The following is an 18313-nucleotide window of genomic DNA, read 5'->3' as shown; positions in this document are numbered from 1 at the left end:
CCTCCTACTATCCTAGCAAGGGCATAAAAACAAGAGCTGTTTAAATTGCATCCTGTTTTGACCTTTACATACCATTTTTGCCTGCAACTGGTGGACCACCTGAAAAAAAAAGGAATATATTTGGATATCATAATAGCTTTTTGCATTTGTTAAATCAAGGCAGATAATCTATTGTCCACAAAGCACTTTCTACAAGAGTTTTGTAATAAACTCTCTGGCTCTGTTCACAAAAAAAGCCTATCATCAAAAATAATTGTTAGTTTATAAATTTTATGACAACATCTTTATCTGTAAAATCAGAAAAATTGAGGAATAACTGTATTGTATTTTTTTACTTGTCTACATCAATTGTTGCTTTTAGTCATTGAATGTGTTCAAGGCAACTATATATCTACAATTGACTTTAGACAAGTATTAAAATACAATATGATTAATCCTATTCTAATGCAATCTTTAAATCTTTACTGTTAAATTAAACTTTAGATAAACAGAAGCATTCTGTCAGGTAACCTGTAGATATTACCTCCTCAATATATAAATCATGTTTTTCCATTACATACAAAATTCATTAGGAATTAAATTCCTTCACTAGTTAAGTGAATTAAATTTAATGTTTATTCCATCACAATGCTTTATCTACTAACCACATAAATTACAGAACTTTCTACAGTTGTCCCCAGCCCAGCCACTGTATGTTGTACAAACATCTTTACCATACTGTGAACAAGTACCGACAGCATCTACACATGGCTTCTGTGTGGTTGGCTTCAAACCTGTCACAAAAATACACAATTTTATATGTACATATATTCAGTATTATTTTTTTACTAAAACATACATGGTACCCTGGGAAGGCACTTTAAAAATGGGAGTAACAACTATTGAGGCATTTTAGATTCTAAATTACATTTTCACTGTACAAAAAAAAGTTTTAAACACCCACCCATAGTTGAGATTTCCAAGTGCCTTTCCTCTGTCCCATGTATATTTCAAAGGAACAGCCTTTAAGTCTTTTGCATGAGGTTGATAATATTTGATGTATACTTGTATGTTTTTAATGATACAAAGTTGATTTTTTATTTGGTTTTACTTCCCTCCCATACTTCATAAAGTAAAAAAAAAAAGATAAACAAGAAAATAAATGTTTATTTATGCAGGCACTATATCATGCTGTAAGTTACAACAAAAAAACTAGTTTGTACTCCCTCTGCTTTTCAGGCCTCCTTCATGTATCTCAAAAGTGATTAATCTTTTAAACACAACCTTTTCAGTAAAGCACAATTTCTATGTGAAGGACCAATACATGAGCATATCTTTTTATGATGTAATATATTTACTGTCTGACTTTTCTGTAATGCAGCAAATTTTCAATCCACATGTATCAGAAATTTTATTTTTAATATGAAAAAACATATATAATTATTGTTGTTTACTGATATTTTTATTGTGACAAAAAAGGTAATTGTCAAAGAAACCCTAAATGAATTCTAAGGTTAATGTAAATTATATGAGGATCAAAAATACTCAGTCTAATCATATGACATCCCAGAACTGTCAAATGTACCTATATAAAGACATTACATTCAACAAAAAGTGTCAAATATCTGGCTCTACACAAAATTTTGAACAATAAAATAAATTATACAAACCAACACCAGTGCCACTGATTGAGCCTTGTCCTGTAAAACTACCATGCTGCTGATGAAATTCACATGCAGGTTTCTGACAGCACTCCCCTGGTGCTGTGTTCATGTGACAGTTAGCAGGAATACTGTTATATTTAGGACATCTGAAAGAAATTAATAAATGCAGTCAAAACTGTCTTTCCTTCCATTAACACAACAGTTCACCCAAATTCTGTACAATGTTCATTGTTGCTCAATTCATTTGTTGTTTTCTGTTGCATTTTGTAACCATATATACATGACTTGCCTTGACAGACAGAGTGATTTCTATATACCACCCCCAACTTTTCTTTGCAGGGGGTATACTAATTTACAATGTATACGAATGAGTTGGTATAATCAGTCAGGGGACTTACTTAAATGAGTGATTTTCTAAATCATTGATTCAAGTAACATTATATTTATGTCCATAAAGGTTGGAAGTAAGAGTTGTCTTTCTTTAATAATCACTTATTTAAGTAGTACAAATTAATCACTAGACTAAGTGATTTAATTTTATTGTAGCTTTAAATATAGAATACTAATGATCCAGGGACTAATTATGTTGCTAAAATTATCAGAACCAACATCTGTGTTAATAGGATGACCGGGTCATGTCAGGTGATGACCTTGTACTAAATCTAGGATAATGACATAAAAATCACTTGTTTAAGTATTATACCTGAATTTCCTTCCAAAAAATCACTTCTTTAAGTATCATTATTTTAATAACCTCCACTAATTTCAACACCCCCAAACAGTGAAATTTTGATCGCGAACAGTAGAATTTTATTACATAATCTATAAGATGAAACCTTGAATTTTACAGGAAAAATACTCCCACTGCTGGGAAAAATCTGTTAAGAAAGTATCAGTTCATTATGTAAAGCCATTTTTATAGCATTTTTTCAACTAAAATAGAATTTGCAGCTAAATGATTGAATCAAAGGCATAAACCTTGCTGCTTAAAAGAAGCAAAAAGTTCATTTTTTTTCAATTTTACTAATGAAAAGATATTATCTAAACCTATGTGTTTAAAATTTTGGTAAAACTACAAAATCACAATTTGTGACAAAACTTAGAATTTGCTACTTAAATAAGTGATTTAAAAATCACTTATTTCAATAAGTCCCCTGACTGATAATGCTAACAACTTACATTGATTCACACTGATATAAACCCTTGGATGAATTAGTACACATACATATCTGATCACATCCATCTCTCCATGTTTGTCTCTGGAAATACTGCTTCCCTTTGTAAACACATACATCTACAAACACAAAATCATATTTGTATTGTTAAAGCTGTTACTCATAAATTATATGTTTTGTAAAATATGGCATCCCTCTTTTTGATTTAAAAAGCAATTTACAATTAATTAAAAGTGCACAGTAAAAAGTAAAATAAAGTCATATTTCCAGTTTCCAAAAAATGTCAGAATGTTGCTTCCTTTTGCTTTAATATTTTAAACAACATGACTAAATGCTGCCTTTATAATGTTAGTTAATTTCAGTCCCTGTGTGTGAATTGAGTTCACTGTCTATGCACATGATCTGAATATTTCAATTTAAGAAATATACAGAATCAACATAAACAGAACCATGAATACTTTATTATTTCCTTTTTTAGATCAACAAATCTTGAACATCCAAGGAACATACAATTTTCAACCAATTCAATACAAGCTCCCCCAACTTTTTCCTTTTTCTGGTCATAACAGATGAAGGTCATTGTATGATGAGCAAACTGAAACACAAATCATATATGTTAATATCATACCTATTCCATTCGTTGTTCTTCCTTTTCCTGTACTCTCAGTTTATTTATAGTTTGATGAAAGTTACATACCTTTTCTACTAGTTGTTCTCCCTTTTCCCGTACTCTCAGTCTATTTATAGTTTGATGAAAGTTACATACCTATTCCATTAGTTGTTCTCCCTTTTCCCGTTCTCTCAGTTTTATTTATAGTATGATGAAAGTTACATACCTATTCCATTAGTTGTTCTCCCTCTTTTCCTGTACTCTCAGTTTATTTATAGTTTGATGAAAGTTACATACCTTTTCTACTAGTTGTTCTCCCTTTTCCCGTACTCTGTTTATTTATAGTTTGATGAAAGTTACATACCTATTCCATTAGTTGTTCTCCCTTTTCCCGTACTCTCAGTTTTATTTATAGTTTGATGAAAGTTACATACCTATTCCATTCGTTGTTCTCCCTTTTCCTGTACTCTCAGTTTTAGTTATAGTTTGATGAAAATTACATACAGGTTGCTGACAACATTCACCATTCTTTTTCACCAGTGTGCAGTCCTTTGGTAAGTTATAGTATAACGGACACCTGAAGCAATTGTTAATATTAGTTTATTATTGTAAGCTTAAGTAAAAGTCACATTAAGTGGGAGCTGTCAGATTTTATTAGGACTACATACAACCTCAGCATGATAAATTATAAAGTTATGAACTAGAAAAAAAAAGCATTTATCTTTTATATATACTTTGAAATCTTCTAAAATTATCAAATACACCGTAATCATCATGATCATCATGATCATAGGGTCACCAACTTCATTAACTCCTTTTTGAAGTTCTAGCTATTCAATTTCTGCAGTTCAAACAAAAAGACCAAAAAGACAGCACTAGAATGTTTAAATTATTTCAATGTTTGGGGCTATTTTTTCATCTATGACTCCACTTTGAAGAATGTAGGCACAAAAAGAAATTTGATGACCTCATAATTATTTTGCATCATCAAAAAGGAAAAGTATCTACTAACAACACTTCAGTTTTTCCATTCTATTCAATTATATTTAAAAGAACGAAAACCTCATTTGAAGGTTTAAAAAATCTGTGAGATCTTCCAGTTATTGTTGACTATTAGTATATATACATGTATTGTGCAACACATATCTCTTAAAATCAATATAATACTGCAGAAATTCATGATATAAAGAATAACTATACATGTACATTGTATATGAAATACAGAATAAACATAAATTTTTCAAATGAAATGTAAATAGTTCAACCAAATATTCCCTAAATAAAGAGAAAGAAACTGTTTTATAAATAAATACAAAGAAAGACATTAATGAATAAGCATATGGTCAGATCTTTATAGTATCTAAGTGAATCGAATACATCTTTGAACATACATGTAGAAATTGGCTTTAAAATTCTGAGTTGCATTTAGCATGGAAAGTATAAATTCTGCATAGCAAATGACAGTAAGTGTAGTTAATAACTAATGCCAGGTCAATACCATATATTTTATTCAAAATGAATTTTATGTTGGTAGCCTTTCATCATATACCATGTATAATAACTTATTTTTCTTTAATTCTTATAATAAGCAGATATATACTTTCCCTGAATGGTTAATGTTTTTTTATTATATATATGTAATCACTGGATCTCAGCTCTTTTTTGGTCAAAATTTAATTATAACATAAAATGTCCTTGCGCTTCCTGGATTTCTTAATTGTGACATCACACAAAAGCCAACTATGACTGATGACATCACAAAGAACACAATCTTTTTGCAAATCATTAAAATTAGCCAACATATCGTCATCATTCATTCGAGAAACAAATTCAACCACTGTATCTTGTGTTATACAATATTTCTCCTCAGTTAAGTTTTAAATATTAGTTCAGTGATCAACCTTTAAGATTTCAACCAAAAAAATAATAAATATCCTCCTTTATTCCAACAATGCTGATAATAAGAATACCATTTGAACTTGTCTCAATAAGGCTAACATACAATGTACATGTAAATGAACAAGAATCAATTCTACAACAAACAACATTTTTGTAATTGTAAGATCTTGCTGAATTTCAGTTAACATATCTGCTGTCCTAGATGCATGTCAAACACTAGTAACCATCCTGCCATTTTCTATTTGTTCAAACACACCTATTTGTACAATAGTAACCATCCTGCCATTTTCTGTTTGTTCATACACACCTAGTTTTACAATAGTAACCATCCTGCCATTTTCTATCTGTTCATACACACCTATTTGTACAATAGTAACCATCCTGCCATTTTCTGTTTGTTTATACACACCTATTTGTACATGTACACTAGTAACCATCCTGCCATTTTCTATTTGTTCAAACACACCTATTTGTACAATAGTAACCATCCTGCCATTTTCTGTTTGTTCATACACACCTAGTTTTACAATAGTAACCATCCTGCCATTTTCTATTTGTTCATACACACCTGTTTGTACAGTAGTAACCATCCTGCCATTTTATTTGTTCATACACACCTGTTTGTACACTAATAACCATCCTGTCATTTTCTATCTGTTCATACACACCTATTTGTACACTAGTAACCATCCTGCCATTTTCTATTTGTTCATACACAGCTGTTTGTACAATAGTAACCATCCTGCCATTTTCTATCTGTTCATACACACCTTTTTGTACACTAGTAACCATCCTGCCATTTTCTATCTGTTCATACACACCTATTTGTACAATAGTAACCATCCTGTCATTTTCTATTTGTTCATACACACCTATTTGTACACTAGTAACCATCCTGCCATTTTCTGTTTGTTCATACACACCTATTTGTACACTAGTAACCATCCTGCCATTTTCTGTTTGTTCATACACACCTATTTGTACACTAGTAGCCATCCTGTCATATTTTATCTGTTCATACAGACCTATTTGTACACTAGTAACCATCCTGCCATTTTCCATTTGTTCAATACACACCTATTTGTACACTAGTAACCATCCTGCTATTTTCTATTTGTTCATATACACCTATTTGTACACTAGTAACCATCCTGCCATTTCCTATTTGTTCATACACACCTATTTGTTCACTAGTAACCATCCTGCCATTTTCTATTTGTTCACACACACCTGTTTGTACACTAGTAACCATCCTGTCATTTTATATCTGTTCATACACACCTGTTTGTACAATAGTAACCATCCTGTCATTTTCTATCTGTAAATCATACATACCTATTTGTACAACAGTAACCATCTTGCCATTTTCTGTTTGTTCATACACACCTATTTGTACACTAGTAACCATCCTGCCATTTTCTATTTGTTCATACAGACCTGTTTGTACAATAGTAACCATCCTGCCATTTTCTATTTGTTCATACACACCTGTTTGTACAATAGTAACCATCCTGCCATTTTCTATTTGTTCATACACACCTGTTTGTACAATAGTAACCATCCTGCCATTTTCTATTTGTTCATATACACCTGTTTGTACACTAGTAACCATCCTGGCATTTTCTATTTGTTCATATACACCTGTTTGTACACTAGTAACCATCCTGCCATTTTCTATTTGTTCATATACACCTGTTTGTACACTAGTAACCATCCTGCCATTTTCTATTTGTTCATACACACCTGTTTGTACAATAGTAACCATCCTGCTATTTTCTATTTGTTCATGTACACCTGTTTGTAAAATAGTAACCATCCTGCCATTTTCTATTTGTTCATACACACCTGTTTTTACACTAATAACCATCCTGCCATTTTCTATTTGTTCATACACACCTGTTTGTACACTAATAACCATCCTGCCATTTTCTATCTGTTCATACACACCTGTTTGTACACTTATATTTTCCAGTGTTTCCATCCTGACAAACACATTCATAATCACAGCCATCTAGCCACTTTTGACCAGTCTGATAAGATCTGCCTTTGTATGAACACTGTCCATCTATAACATAATATAACAAAATTACTAGCTTATTTGTCATGTTCAAACTAGGTTGGTTCTAGAGTAATACTTATGTACATTGTAATCTGTCTTAAACCATGCTCACAGACTCACAGAGGTATAACAAGAATATTTGTCCATTGACACCATGCCCTGCTTGCACTATCATTTTCCTTGTTAATTGATCCATGACATTGGGGTCAAAAATAATTTGGTATTTAAGTTAAAAAGTTCTCATCATAATGAACATGTGTATTAAGTTTCATGATATTAAAACTACATTTACCGAAAATTTATCCTGGGAATTTACTATTTTTTTTAATACATGTATTCCCTGTTTCCATACTCAATTTTAGTGATTAATTACTGTGGTTTGTATCATATCTAGACTTGTGTTGATGACTACTGTATATGATATCCTTATAGATTTCTTTTGTTAATTTTTGTCATTGGGTTGCTGTTCCATTCATTTCTTTTATTCATTTGTAGGACTCTAAAGTGCGATGGGGACGCTAAAACGCGATGGTCACGCTAAAGTGCGAGGGTCTACGCTAAAGTGTGATGGTTTGATACGCTAAAGTGCAATGGTCTGTGCTATTAAATGGAAGACGCTAAAGTCCGATGCCTCAATACACTTAAGTTTGTTTTCCCGATAACAATGGAAATCAACAAAAATGATAAAGGATTACCGTAAAAGTGACGCTGTGTATGAAACACTTTGAAAATCATTTTTTCCAGTAGTTCGGTCAAATAAATTAATAAAGTAATGTAAACTAATTTTTGCTTGTTGAACGTATAGTGGCAAATATCACATGCATATGCAGGACGATCATACGCATGACCATTTGATCATTTATACTGAAAATTTTTTAGTATTTCTACTATTTATGTTAAGGTTGCAAAATGTAATTTAACTAAAGAGGAAAAAGAGATTCTGGAGATTGCTCACTTGGATGTTGAATTTAAATTTAATTTAGCAGCTCCTTCTATGTTTGAATACCCATGTTATGAACTTGCGTGAAATAAAGTCTACTTTTTTACATTCTGACGGAATCATTCAATAAAACGTCAACTAGACAGTAACCGAACTACCAGAGGTGTAGTATCATAGTATAATTGCTAATGAGACAACTCTCCATCCTAGACCAAATGTTATTAATGCAAGCTACTATAGGTTATCGCATGGCCTTTAAAGCGGAGCATTGGCTAACACCACATACTGTGACATAGTATTCTATATGGACCAAAGGGCCACAAAACAACCAGTGTGAAACCTGATCTATATTCAAAACAATAAACGGAAAATAAATATGAAATACAGCAACATACGACTACCACTGAATTACAGGTTCCTGGCTTGAGACAGTATATACTAGCTACTGCAATGTAACCATTACACTTTTTTGACAACTATCGTACTTTAAATAAAAAATGACACAAATATCCACCCAAGACCAAATGTCTTTGATATATGCAACTAATAACTGTACGGCCTTTAACTTGGAGCCTTGGTCCACGCCGCATAGCCAGCTATATAGGGCAATGACCAGTGTAAAAACAATCAAAAGAGAAAGACATCGGCTTGATTAATAAACATAATAATAAACAAAAAAAATACACTATAAATAGGAACACTGCAACGAATTTAAACGAAAACCATTGTCTGAACCCCATTTTCGTTACATCATCGCACTGTAGCGTGTTATACTATCGTACTCTTGTGTCATACCAACCATCGCACTTTAGCGTGTTATACTATCGCACTCTTGTGTCATACCATCGGCATCGCACTTAAGCGTGTCATATAATCGCACTGTAGCCTTTGACACCATCGCACTTTAGAGTGACCATCGCATTTCAGAGTCCTACACATATATACTCTCTCCTCCAAAAAAAGATGAATGCTTTGTTGTTCCCAAGGTCATGAAGGTACAAATGTATCATCTGTAAACATTTGTTTCGATATAATTCCCCTTGTTTGTCATTGCATTCAGATGAATCCTAAACAAATCAACACCTGAGGACATATATATGAGGGGCCTGATGGGTTATTTTCGTTCTTCGTGATCGGCGCATTTTCGCTTTCGTGATCCGTTTTTCTACAGATTTTTTTTTTTTTATATTTTCGTGATCCGTGATCATGGAAATTTATTTTCTGTGAATCGTGATTGACAAAAAAATCAACTCGTGAATCGTGATGAGACACCCCCATCAGGCCCCTCATATATGCATAAGAATTGATTATTGTCTAAAACTACCAGTTCTTACTCCTGTGTTCGAAAACGGTGGGACACTGACACTGTGCAGACGATTCAAATATGGCGCTAATAATAGTAATAGAAATAACAGCGAACCAGACATGTGTCTGTTTATATAGTAGACAATAACGTACATTTAATGCTTACTTTCAAGAATATGTGCAAATCTAGGTTTGAAACAATTTTGTAGCAATAACAATGCATAGTCTCAAATATTTTTTTTTTTATTCTGTAGGGGCTGGACGTATTTGGTATTTTTAAATATGTCGGCCTCATAAAGTTGAAAACGAATATCCATTCTCAATTTTATTGTGACCGAACTAGAAAGAAAACAAACTTGTGAATATGACGCCTATTATAGAATAGCAAGAAATTAAACTGGCGTAGAATCCAGGGGTGGGAGTTTTGCTCCAACACTTTTTGTGAAAAATATTGAAATTAAAAACGAAAATGAAGGAGGATATTGAATAACTTCTACACTGTAATAATAATTTATAGAGAAAAGCTTTTTGTTTTGCTTCAGTGTCACTTTCAGAAGTTTGTTCCACGATTACGCCACTGAATTAATAATATAATATAAATATTACTAAAAATAAATTTTCTGTCTAGTTAGAATTTGAAAATAAATATTCTAACCCGACAAATTTCGCTATGCCAAACATCTAAATTAGAATAGAGAATCGAAACAGGGAATGTGTCAAAGAGACAGTCTAGTTGTTAAAATAAAAGGAGATGTGAGGTCAACGACACAGGAACTGGTGAAAACAATAGACAATAGACATATAGTTTGAATAAAAGAGATCAACACTACTACGGATATACATATATATATATTAACAAACCTATTCATATATATATATAAATAAGAAGATGTGGTATGATTGCCGATGAGACAACTATCCATCCAAGTCACAATGTGTAAAAAGTAAACAATTATAGGTCAAAGTACGGCCTTCAACACGGAGCATTGGCTCACACCGAACAGCAAGCTATAAAGGGCCCCCAAAAAGACTAGTGTAAAACAATTGAAACAGGAAAACCAACGGTCTAATCTATGTAAAACAACGAGAAACGAGAAACACTTATGAACCACACCAACAAACGACAACCACTGAGCAACAGGCTCCTGACTTAGGACAGGTGCATAAAAATGCAGCGGGTTTAAACATTTTAACAGGCGCCAACCTTCACCCTAACCTGAAACAGTGGTATAACATTACAACATAAAAAGACACACAATAAAATATCAATTGAAATGGCTTAACTCGATCAAAAAGACAATACACAAAAACAAGTAAATATACACTGAACGAATAAGTTTGATCTATGACACAATATAAATAAACAAGAGGCTCTCAAGAGCCTGAATCGCTCACCTTTTTTTTTTTGTTGCTTAAATCTTTCATCAATGATTATTTTTTCTTTTCAATATATATTAATGAGTGGCTTAAAAATGCCATTTAAATGTTCTTTGTGTCTGTCATATTTTCTTCAAAAGCAAAAAAATGCATTTTACCCCGATGTTCCATTTTAGCCACAGTGGCTATGTTTCTTGACGTACAATGAAATAAAATACAAAATTTATACTAGATACTCTGAAACTCATTCAGCCTAAGTTTGGCTGAAATTGATTCAGCAGTTTCAAAGGAGAAGATTTTTTAAAGTAAGCAAACTAGATGAACAAATTGTGAAAAATTGTCTTAAAAGGACAATAACTCCTTAAGGGGTCAATTGACAATTTTGGTCATATAAAACTTATTTGTAGATCTTACTTTGCTGAACATTTTTGCTGTTTACAGTTTATCTTTATCTATAATAATATTCAAGATAATAACCGAAAATTGCAAAATTTCCTTAAAATCATCAATTCAGGGGCAATAGCCTAAAAATCAGATACCCGATTTGGCTGATAATTTCAAGGCAGGTAGACCTTGACCTAATGAATACTTTAACTTCTTGTCTGATTTGCTCTAAATGCTTTAGTTTTTGAGATATAAGTCAAAAACTGCATTTGTAGATCTTACTTTGCTGAACATTTTTGCTGTTTACAGATTATCTTTATCTATAATAATATTCAAGATAATAACCAAAAACTGCAAAATTTCCTTAAAATTACCAATTTAGTGGCAGCAACCCAACAATGGGTTGTTAAACTCATCTGAAAATTTCGGGGCTGATAGAACTTGACCTAATGAACATTTTTACCCCATGTCTAAATGCTTTAGTTTTTGAGATATAAGCCAAAAACTGCATTTTACCCCTATGTTCTATTTTTAGCCATGGCGGCCATGTTTTTTGACGAAACAGAAAATAAAACACAAAGTTTTTTCAAGATACCCTAAGGATCATTCAATTAAAGTTTGGTTGGAATTGGTTCAGTAGTTTCAGAGGAGAAGATGTTTGAAATAGTTTACACCGGACGGACGACGACGGACGCCAAGTGATGACAAAAGCTCACATTTCATTTGGAAAGGTGAGCTAAAAAGATGTTTCAATGTCAAAAAGACAACTTTAACCTAGGACAAAATGGCGTTAAAGACCAAACAGCCTATTCAGTTCTACCAGTGATTTTTCCTTAAAATTTTGTGTGAAGGTATTTCATGATTTGAGGAACAAAATATGAGAAAAAATATTGGGGGTCACCGACTTAGTTTTGTCACTATAGCAACCTCAGTTTCGTGTTTTCCCGAATATTAACATGATATTTGCTTGTTATTTAAACTCTCAAAAAATCCCATTATATCAAACCTACAAGCGTAATTCTTGTTTCATGTTAAACAGTAGATTTGTGTCTATCAAATACAGGTTCAAGAGTTTAAGACTCTTATTGTTTTGATCTTAAAAAATATGATTTATTTCATTCCCGCCAAAAACAAAACGCAAGAATGAAAAACGTTTCAAGTATTAAAAAATATCTACCAGTGATTTTTTCATAAAAATTTCAAGAAGGAAAGTGCCATGTGTACTCTTCAGAATAAAACCAAAAAATGTATATGTCACCGACCTAAAGTTATGATTAATTTTCATGTTTTTTTCTCGTTCGTTTTAAAGAAAAGAGTTGTCTTTCTTCAGAACATTGAATCTGACGTCATAGTACAAGTTTTCCTTGCTGGCGCACTATTTGAAAAAAAATTGCAAATTGGACGTTTGAAACCTACATTTAAATTTTCAAGAATCAAAAATAACAACTATATTAACTTACTTTATTATCCGGTAATACAAGAGATCACATTTATGTATCAGTATCAGATCTCATGATGGTGTTGCCGCACAAAATTAACCTTCAGAAACACCATCCGTCGGAATGAAAAATTGTTCGAAATAACCTTTTACGACGCTTTAGAAAGGAAAGTCTGTTTTTGTCCTCTCCCTCTCATTAGCAAAATCATTGAAAACAAAAAGAGAAATGAAAGTTGACACTGGTTAACTAACAAACTATTTGACTATATTAAACTAGATGTGTGGGGTTTTTTGTCTCGTCAATTTCAGAACTTTGCCCTAGCGCACTCTTTCGCTACTGTTGACACATTAGCACGGACGGACTTTTTATGCCATTATGTGTCCCGACCAAGACGGACGTATACAAATTATTCCATCTAGTTTGTGGATTCATTATTTTTGAATATTTAAGATATAAGAAAATCAAAATTATAGGTATAATATATGAATTAAAAGTTTTTGATCCTAAAACGTTTTACATCCATTTAACCTATCATAAAATACGATCCCCGTTATTACTACCTTACGTGTTTTGAATAAACGAGACAGTAAATACAAAATACAAATAAATTTTTAATTCAAAAATTGATTTAGAATCTAAGAAATAATTTTCCGTTGAAAACTATAAAGTATTTCTCAAAACAGGATGAAATATTATAAATCTAATTATAAATAGCTCATTTTGGAAATTAAAACAAAGACAAGGTATGTATAGATTGCCGGCATTGAAAATCGAAATTTGTATTCAATCTTTCCGGTCATTGTAGCTTTTTGAAAGTGAGAAATTTTATGTTGGATCTTATTCTTGAAGCAATTGTTTTTGTCATAAGTTAAATTTACAACAAGTTTAGTTTTAAAAACCGTAAATTTTGATTTTAATTCACATTCACTGAGTATATTAATTTCTTATATTTTTTGCCTTAAACTTCTGTGAGATCAGGCGAAATCTTTATCATTTCTCCTTGAGACAATTTGAAATGAAACAAATGACAAATGACAATGAACCTTTATCATTTTTATTTTTACTATAAGATTTTGTCAATTAAGCAGTATAGATAAAATTTAACTTCGTTGCAAGATCACCATTATTTTACGAGAATCTTAAAGAAATAAGTTAATCTCAACATGCATACGTTGCCAGTATATCGAAACTTATAGAAAGTATTGTTTATCGGCCTAACCTTCTGAAAACTCAATTTTGAAAATCACATATTAAGTTAAAGTTCTAAGCGTAAGTCATATAAATTTACCAGTGTAAAGTTACAGGGGCGTACGAGACTTGTGCCGATTAAAAAAAAAAATCGATCTTTAATTTGCTCCGATTTGATTCTTTCATTAGCGCCTATTTTATTTTTTTTATCACTAGCCCCGATACTATATTTGCTATACGAGTAAATACATGTAAATGTAGTAAACCTAGAATGTATATTGCATGGTAATATATGGATATAAACAGTGTTCCCTTATGTTTAAGATAATTTTGGTCATATTGTTCGAGAACTTCGTTTTGACACGAGAAAGAAAAGATGGACTTCGTTGTTGGCAAGTACAACAAGCATAGAAAAGATGAAATGACAAGAAAGGAATATATCAGATGTGTGGCATAAAAATTCTCGGCAAGATAATAATTCATTGTACTAGTATTACATTTTTATGGATTTTATTGCGGTGCTTTGAAATGCTGTAAATAGAATTTTACTCCGTGATTTTAGTAGATGTATACAGAGTGCACAAATATCTTTTAAATTGACTTATTCTGCTCGAAATTCTACTCCCACCTCCCCTTTGTGAGCAGGGGACAACAGTTATATACATGTTGTAATTGACAATTCATAACATATGTACAACTGGCTAACGGAAGAGGTTTTTATGATAAATAAAACAATAACTTTCACCTATAATTTACCTGTACACAATCGGCGCAAATGAAAGACAAAATCGGCGCAAGTGAAAGAAAAAAAGTGAAATGCAGATCGGCGCAAATGCAAAAAGCCGAGTTAAAAATTTATATTTTTATTACTATTTTTATTAGAACGGAGGTTACAGATAGTGTAGTATCTTTTGTGTCCATTTGTGTTTAATTTCCACTAGGTATCAGCGCGACGCTTAATTCCACTTTTCTTGGAAGACGTAGTTTTAAGCGTACACCATGTTGGAATCCGTGAATAACGCGAAATAGGACGTTATAATTTGACGTTTTTTTTCATGGCTAAAAACAACGTCATAGAGCTTTTATGTCACTACCAAGTTGCGTTAGTTGATGCGCATCAACAATAGGCTGTTTGGTCTTTAAATAAAGTAACGTACACAGGTAAATTTAAATATAATAATTGTGTTGTTAGGAGTACACCTGTTTGGCTATTGTATTTACTAATCTGAAATATTCAGTCGAACATCCCTGAATTTCATAATCATCGCGCATGACGCTACACTGTGCGGGAATTGCCAACGCGGTTGGGCAAGATTTGTATATATTGCGTTTTAAGACTTATATCAGAATAACTTTAAAAGTCCCTATCATAAAAAAAATTTAAATATTGAAATTACCGGCATACGAACAGTTATTTCATTGAAACTGAATATTTCAAAGCCACATAATGTACAAGAAAAATGTCACTTACAAAATCCTGACGTAACAGCGGCTGCAGCTGTGAAAAAAAAAAAACAACATATAGATTAATATCAATGATCAGATATTAATTATTGATTGTCAAAGTTATTTTTCCGTTCAAACAAATTTTTGATCCGTACCATCAAAAGTAGAGTCCCGTCAAAGTCAATGTTTAAACTTAACACATTAGCTTTTTACTCAATTTACTCCGACGGCATAGTTCTCTGACCATTATATTCATGCCACCACTTAACTTAATATTCATTATCGAAATTCTTAGTATGACTTTCACGAACATTTTAAAAAGTTTTGCAAAAGAAAGTTGCAACTGTTTGTTACATATGGTATTGAGTTTGGGTTATATATGTATAACAATGTCATTTCCCGTATTTCCAGACAATAAGTTCCATAAGAATTAATAACATACCACAGAATCCACAGTATTGTTGACAATTTTGGTGTGCCCACTCTGAATATTGTGTACAAGATGATTTACCATAGGCAAAGCAGTTTGTTAATTTATCTACACATGTTGGTTTAGGTGCTGCAGAAGAAATGGATCAAGTTATTAAAATCATATCTCTTCATTTATACTTTATATAGATATAGGAAGATGTCGTATGAGTGCCAATGAGACAACTCTCCATCCAAGTTACAATTTATAAAAGTAAATCATTATAGGTCAAGGTACGGCCTTCAACACGGAGCATTGGCTCACACCGAACAGCAAGCTATAAAGGGCCCCAAAAAAATTACTAGTGTAAAACCATTCATACGGAAAAACTAACGGTCTAATCTATATAAAAACGAGAAACGAGAAACACGTATGAACTACATAAACAGACGACAACTACTGTAATCAGATTCCTGACCTAGGACAGGTGCAAACATTTGCAGCGGGATTAAACGTTTTAATGGTACCAAACCTTCTCCCTTTTCTGAAACAAAAGTATAACATCACAACATAGAAAACTATATACCGTACAATTCATACTTTAATTCAATTCATACTTATTCAAATTTATGAATAAAGAGAGATAGTTTTATAAGTAAAGCACAGAAAACCATAAGTTTGCTATTCTCACAATTAAAACATATTTATAAATGAAGACACTTACTAACACAGAAACCACAGTACTCTTGACAGTTATCCTTGGCCCATGGTTGATATTGTGTACACACAGACAGTCCATAAGAATTGCAGTTATTTAGTTTATTTTGACAAGCTGTAGGCGCACTGGTAGCTCCTGAAATAGTTTATACACGTTTTTTTTCTTTTATAGTCTCTATAGTTACAACATAATTACTTGTTATCGCAAATTTAATGTGCATTTTCATATAAATCCCTCAAGCTGGTTTGTTTTATTTGTGTAAAAAAGACCTTAAGCTTTGATTGAGCATACATCATAAAAATGGCTATTATTCTAAATTGAAGTGAATAAAAACTTGTCACACCATCATTCGGTTCATTTAGTAATTGGTCTATTAGTTATATATTCAAATAAGGTTACACTATGACGGAATGAGTTCACCGAGAGTATTTCACGAGGAAGTAATAAACTTTTAATCTTAAATTTTTGGATGATGGTAGTTTACGAAATCCCAAACCTAATGCTATAAAGAAAGTCGTATTTTTACTTTTCAATTTTCAAAATATTGGAAAAGCAAATATTGGCCACTAAGTAGCAAGGAATTTGTTTGATGCGTTGATATTGGCGACTGGATTCAATTTCAATAGATAGATAATTTCTTTAAAGAATAAATGATATAAACTTCTTAAAATTTGTTTATGATAGTTCAATATCTGTCAACATCTGTTTTACTCGTTTCACGTACCAATCTCCCATGTAGACCCGTGCAAGATGATATTAACAGACCCGAGTCGATGTTGATCGAAAAGACAGGAGCGCTCATCACATCATTTTTCTTCTACCCATGACGTTAATCAAGGATCTCATATCTAGCTCAGTGTGTTATCGGAACTAATATGGAATATGATGTATCAGTTTATCATCATTTCAGACTCAGTATTTTGTTCGTACTTCAATCGATCATGTACTTTTAAGATGAATGTCAAATTCATCATTGTATAAACATATTGTTAGCTTGGTACATTGGCCATTTTAAGTTCCTGTCGTTCATGCACATATAAAGTAATAGCACGTCGTGCATACAACTTTAACTGAATATTGCTCAATCGTATAACTTTATATTGCTTTTCATCCATAAAATTCCACGAGATGCACTATAAGCGGTCATATCAGGCATCGGAACTGACATGGCAAAATTTCGCTGCAGTCAATTGGCATTCACCAGGTTCGGATGTAACCAAAACTTAAGAAAGTCACAATTATGAAGGGTTAGAACTTCGAAATGTAAAAGACCATAATATGTATATAATAACAAGTTCAATGTTTTATTTTCTGAAGTCGTTAAAAAATACATGCGAACCAGTTTCTTCAAATGCATGATACATGAATATATGAATGACGAAGTTATTTCAATAATAATGATGTTCATGGATTTAAACGAATAAACATAGAATTACCTGCTGTTGTTGGTGCTACTGTTGACTGAACTATAAAATAAAGATACACAAGGTAACCAATCATCATTAGGTAAAAGTTATAATACTTTTTACATTTAGGGCGCATTTAGCTTTTTGGAAAAATCAGACTTTGGTCATAGTATAATAAAGGAAAAACAAATTATTATTCTTATTCAACAGCGAGTTACTGATTAAGTAATCATACATTCAAAAGAACAAAATTGATTAGCATTTAATCATAATAAACATAAAGACATATCGATAGTCTGTTTATATACATATATA

General features: G+C 32.0%; 1 protein-coding gene across 1 annotated transcript in view; it reads right to left on the bottom strand.

The window, feature by feature from the left end:
- LOC127701788 (uncharacterized) overlaps nucleotides 1–18313 on the bottom strand; it is a 117814-nt gene that overhangs the window by 81403 nt on the left and 18098 nt on the right. The window contains exons 5-14 of the mRNA XM_052205753.1: nucleotides 18029–18058; nucleotides 16599–16727; nucleotides 15908–16024; nucleotides 15491–15517; nucleotides 7275–7392; nucleotides 3863–4005; nucleotides 2823–2937; nucleotides 1650–1789; nucleotides 645–773; nucleotides 73–99 (exon numbers count right to left, since the gene is read on the bottom strand). Of these exons, the coding sequence (XP_052061713.1) occupies nucleotides 73–99; nucleotides 645–773; nucleotides 1650–1789; nucleotides 2823–2937; nucleotides 3863–4005; nucleotides 7275–7392; nucleotides 15491–15517; nucleotides 15908–16024; nucleotides 16599–16727; nucleotides 18029–18058 (975 nt within the window). The remainder of the gene's footprint in view (nucleotides 1–72; nucleotides 100–644; nucleotides 774–1649; nucleotides 1790–2822; nucleotides 2938–3862; nucleotides 4006–7274; nucleotides 7393–15490; nucleotides 15518–15907; nucleotides 16025–16598; nucleotides 16728–18028; nucleotides 18059–18313) is intronic.

Source organism: Mytilus californianus, unplaced genomic scaffold (genome assembly GCF_021869535.1).
Source record: "Mytilus californianus isolate M0D057914Y unplaced genomic scaffold, xbMytCali1.0.p SCAF_5, whole genome shotgun sequence".
NCBI lineage: Eukaryota > Metazoa > Mollusca > Bivalvia > Mytilida > Mytilidae > Mytilus > Mytilus californianus.
The sequence above is the reverse complement of the archived record's forward strand: the minus strand, read 5'-3'. Positions and strand labels throughout refer to the sequence as shown.